Here is a 5,338-nt window from a genome sequence, read left to right on the forward strand (position 1 = left end):
TGCTGTATAATGTTGAGTTTATACGGCGTGAAATTGATACTAAGCATCGTGCAAAGGAACAATACGACGCGCAACACTTTGCGCGAGGCAGAAGAGCAAGGGAGGAGCATCTGAATCCACATCGGGCGGTTATACGTTAAATCTTGTATGGTCATTTGAACAGTACATCCTGTGTATTTTTATTACGCGCGAATACTGGAAGAACACAATGAATCAGTCATCAAGTGTTTGTATCAGTTGTAGGAACTTCCTTTATAACAATTTAAAAGAAACGAGTTTATTTAAACTAGATGGTTTAAATGAACAGAAAGAAACTTTATGGATTTCCACCAAACTTGGTTTGAATCTAGCAGTCTTTAGATTAGGAAATACGTCTGACGACACAATTGACTGTTACTACAGTTGGCCTGACTATTTTCTCAAGATCATAAAAATCCATTCCTCTCAATTTGAGAACAAGACGCTTTAAGATTCAACATCAAATGCAGCTCAAGATGACAAAATGAGCGTTACATGCTCTGCGGTTCTCTTGTTTATGAATACTGACAGTTCAAACGATCTTGTGTTTGAATTAATAAATTAACAAATATTACATAAATATCAATACAGACCTTTATGATAAGATTAAAATGGTAATCAAGCCACTAAGAATGCCTGAAGTGAGCAGTGAGGAAGACGAGTGAGTCGTGTACTAGTACAATACTCGTACATAAAATTTCGTCGTTTTCTTCTCAATATGATATTTTAAAAAGAAGTTTCATGAACAGTAACGCAGCATTCGAATCATATCCTATATTTGTCCCTGTTTGGTTACACACAACTTCTTTATGTGAGGTATGCAGTTTGAGGAAACCACTGTTTTAAGCCCACAGTCCGTGACGAAGTAAGCCAAACATCTTTATTACCGAAACCGGAAAAAAGTACATAGAAATCAGTTTTTCTAAGCCACCTTTTTACGATTATCTAACTTGAAACAATATGGTTATATATCTTTACAGGGAAAAATGACAATTACTTGTCTGAAGTTTTAAATGTAGGGGCTTAAATGCATATGATAGCTGTTTTAAAACAAACAAAAAATAGGATGATTCATTTCACTACGATCAAGATTATCGACTTCAATAAACGTCGGCCTTTAAATAAATTCAAACTTGCCGTATAAAATAAAAATTTAATCTTAAACTAATATTTCAGGCTGGCATTGACGACAATATGTTATCCATTGCCCTGGAACTAGAGGCAGCGTCGCTTTTCTGCCGGCATTTGTCAGTTGATTCTACTGCAGATCAGAAGTGTTTGTCGGTTTCGCAATTCTCACCTGGGACAAGATACCTCGTATTAGATGCTGGCGGTGAGTATCTTTAAAGATTCAATTAAAATTTCGAGGGTATTTAAAACAAAGATATATATCCAAAAGGAAAAGCCACGTTCCAAGAAAGCAGCTCTTTAAATTGCAGTCCGCCGCACACGACCAACTCACGCATAGCGCGCATGTGCGCACATAGACATGAACAAAAACACACAGACGAGGACGAAACAGGCAATTAAAGGAATACCAGGGGGCATCATCTTTGGAACGGTCAGTGTCAAAACACCACTGGTTTATGGTGCGCTCCCACTCTTAACTTCACCACGTTCAAAAATCACATGTTAGTGTAAATTAAAGTAGTCCCCGCCAGGCGAATCATTAACATGCGCAATGGTAACAGAGAGCTACAAAATATCAGACTGTATAAAGTAAAACATATAATATAGGGTCAGTCTGGGGTATAAGTACACTGATGTACTCAACAACTTGTCAGACGATAGAGCACCAAGAGCCCAACTTTCAAGGGCAAGATAAAGTTGCAACACAAATTCCACTCTCTCCGTCCGTTTCTTTGTAGGATTTATATGTGTACGGAGTGTGTAAGACCAAGTTTTTAGGAGTTTTAAGGTTTGTGTTATATTTCTTTAATAGTTCGGACGATCTGTAGTAAAAGTTTGAAAAAGCCTTCCGTAGTTTATGATATCGGTAACACTACTGTAATAACTTTCTGGTAATGTGAAGATTTCTATGATTAAAATCCTAAAATTTTGAGCACACTCTTGCAAAACGAATAAGTTGTGATGTGACACCGTATGATATCGCTTGTGGTGCATCCCCGTTCAGGTGGGGGAAATTGACAATTTCAAAATTGAAACCGTCTCTTTTATAAATTAATATTCACATTTGTTAAATGTAAGTCCAAATTTACGCTTCTAAATTTAAGGTATTAGAATTATTTTGCATAGATGTGTTTCACTATTTCTGAAAAAAAATATAGGTTGTCCATATTTCAAATATCACCAAAGTACCTCAAAATTCCTTTACGAGCTTCAGTAATGTCAAATTGCGTCTCAGTGGACAAACTGAGCATGCAATATCGTTCATAGCAGTGTAGGAATAAATCAGCAATGAATGGGGCGCGGTTTGTCCCCATAGGGATACCAATTACTTCTATATACCTTTTATTGCCAAATTTAATCAATATGTTATCTATTAGAAACCACAGCGCTTCAGATACTTGATCACAAATCCAAAAGGTGTATTTGTCAAATTTACTGTAAGAAAAATGTTTCGAATTCCTTACACGCCAAATGATTAACGTTTTCTCTCATTTAAAGCTACCACTTTTTCTTTTATGAGATTGTCTGGTGAATAAGTATTAAAGCGTAAAAATCATTTGCATTGTTTATTTATAACTTTTGATAATATTGTTTTGTCAAAGCTAGAAATAATTTTTAGCATAGTTCTTAGAAAATTAAGTATCCACGCAAAGTAATAAAGTTCAAATAATTTTATGCTGCTTTAGAAGATTTGTTAGGTGTATGTTTTATACAATGGGTTTTCCAAATGGTTTTACATTAAAAAGCAGTCAAATAAAGATTTAGATGTATGAATGTCATTTCTTTCACCCAGTTTAATATTAAGAGAAATATTTTCTTCACAGGTGGAACAATAGACACAACAGTACATGAAGTCGAAGCTGACCGTAGGGTAAAAGAAATACATGCTGCAACTGGGGGAGGATGGGGTGGTATCATGGTTGACAAGGAATTCGAAATGCTGTTGGTTGAAATATTTGGTCAGTATACATGTGATACCTTCAAGAGGTCTGAAACAGAAGACTGATTGGATCTTTGGCGTGATTTTGAGGTCAAAAAGAGATCAGTTGACCCAAAGAAGAATTCAAGAATAAATATGAAGCTACCTTTGTCTTTGATGAATTTACATGAGAAGAATACAGGTAGTAAAACAGATGTAGCGTTAGGTAGATCAAAACATGCGCAAGGTATCATTTGTTCTGGTGATAAAATGAAGTTTATGCCAACCGTTTTTTAAAGGCTTTTCAGTAAATCCATTCAGAGTACAGTTGATCTGGTCAAATCTCTCATAAATGAAACTGACATTAAAGCAATTCTTATGGTCGGTGGGTACTCAGAGTCCCCAATGCTACAGGAAGCTGTGAAGTCTACCTTTACAGAAATCGATGTTGTGAACCGCTTGGTGCCTCGTCAACCATTCTTAAAGGAGCGCTTGTTTATGGACACAATCCAAAATCTGTGTCGGAGCGTATTCTCAGATGCACTTATGGTGTAAAAACAACCAACGCGTTTGAAAGTGGTAAACACCCGGAGAGCAAGCGTAAAGCGTATGATATAGGAGACCGTTGTGAGGATATCTTTAAAGTGCACGTTGAAAAGAACCAAGTTGTCTGCGTCGGCGAAGCACAGATGAGAAACTCGTACTTTCCTCTTAACCGGGGTCAAACATACATAGAATTTCCTATATATGCTTCGGAAGGAAAAAGTCCAAAATATACTGACGAATCCGGCTGTATTCATCTTGGCAATGTTAAAATAGATATACCAAGATCAAGCGCAGATCCTACCTCTCGTAAAGTGTGGGTTTCAATGACATTCAGTGGCACGGAAATAATTATTAATGCGGAAGATGAGGAATCGGGTAAAAAAGTGAAGGCATGTCTAAACTTCCTTGGTTGACATGTGTCAAATCAATATTTGTTTTTAAAATCATTATATCAATCAGTTTTTGGAATCACTTTTCTACCTTCATTGCAAAAACAAATGAACTGATACAGTTCAAAGAATACAAATTTATCGTATATATTTTGAAATTTTCATTACAGAAAAATCACTTGTAATGATGTATTGATATTTAATATGTTGCCAACCAAATATATTATGAAATGGTTAACATTTGTATATTATTCTTTCTATTTGTTTTCTTATTAGTGGTATCATATTCAACTGCTTTTTTGACAACAAACTCTCCTTATCCGACTTCTTCTTTAGATATTATACTTTACCTGTGATGACCAGCTCAATTTTAGCAATTTTTATATCCATTTCTTCATAGAACTGTTTTTATTTTTATACATCTTTAATATTACAGAAAACACTTTTTGCATAGGCATTTTGTCAAACAAATGTTGAATTTATATTGAATAGTGTGGGGTTTCAGGGGGCATTTTTTGTAAAGTTTTGTAAATGATGGTCATATCTTCAAAAAGAAAGTGAGTAGGGAAAAAAGACAAAAGCAGCTTTTGTGTTGTAGGTGGAGAAGAAGTGCTTAATATATTTTTGTACTTTGAACTTAGTATACAAATGTTAACATTCTATGGTTTTGTATGCTATGTTTATTAAAGAAAATTACAACATATCATTTAATGAAATGTTGTTGGTATATTTTAAGTGATAACAATATATCATTCCAAGAATATACATTTTTGCTGGTCCTGACTTGGGACTTTTGTTATGATCAATTACCTGCCTAAATAGGACCCCTGTAATTCATACCAGATAGCTGGGCTAGTACTTTGCATGCTTAGGTATAGGGTGGGGGCATTCTTTTTGTGACAAACTGTAACCAGGCTACTTGGTAAACAAAATCTGAATTTGGAGACCAGTCTCAAATTACTAGTATCTCATTGGTTGTTTCTGAGCTCAATTTTGAAATCAACCAATGGCAAAGTTGCTTTCTTAGACTGGTATTATATAGATAAATCATTATTGTATGTAATATATATTTACACAGCAAAATCACTTTTGTGCTACATCATTTACTTAATATACTGTTTTCTTAGCAGAAACTATCCATGAGATGTAAATTGATAGAAAAAGTGGTCAAATGTTTTTTTTTGAATTTCCCTTAATCAGAAATATTAATGAAATTATTATACACATGGTAATTATTAATGAAAATACATGATTTGTAAAGTGTTGATGTTTGCAATTACCAGAATATTTGTTGTCTTTCCTGTGACTAGAAAAATATATTTCAACTTTCCTTGTT

General features: G+C 34.5%; 1 protein-coding gene across 1 annotated transcript; it reads left to right on the plus strand.

The window, feature by feature from the left end:
* Positions 1 to 629: 629 nt before the first annotated feature.
* LOC128554265 (heat shock 70 kDa protein 12A-like) lies at positions 630 to 4,026 on the plus strand. The gene is made up of 4 exons (XM_053535520.1): positions 630 to 659; positions 1,195 to 1,351; positions 2,973 to 3,090; positions 3,507 to 4,026. Exons 1-4 carry the CDS (start codon positions 630 to 632, stop codon positions 4,024 to 4,026), a joined length of 825 nt encoding a protein of 274 aa, XP_053391495.1.
* Positions 4,027 to 5,338: the final 1,312 nt, after the last annotated feature.

This window comes from Mercenaria mercenaria, unplaced genomic scaffold (genome assembly GCF_021730395.1).
Source record: "Mercenaria mercenaria strain notata unplaced genomic scaffold, MADL_Memer_1 contig_4888, whole genome shotgun sequence".
NCBI classification, from domain to species: Eukaryota; Metazoa; Mollusca; class Bivalvia; order Venerida; family Veneridae; genus Mercenaria; species Mercenaria mercenaria.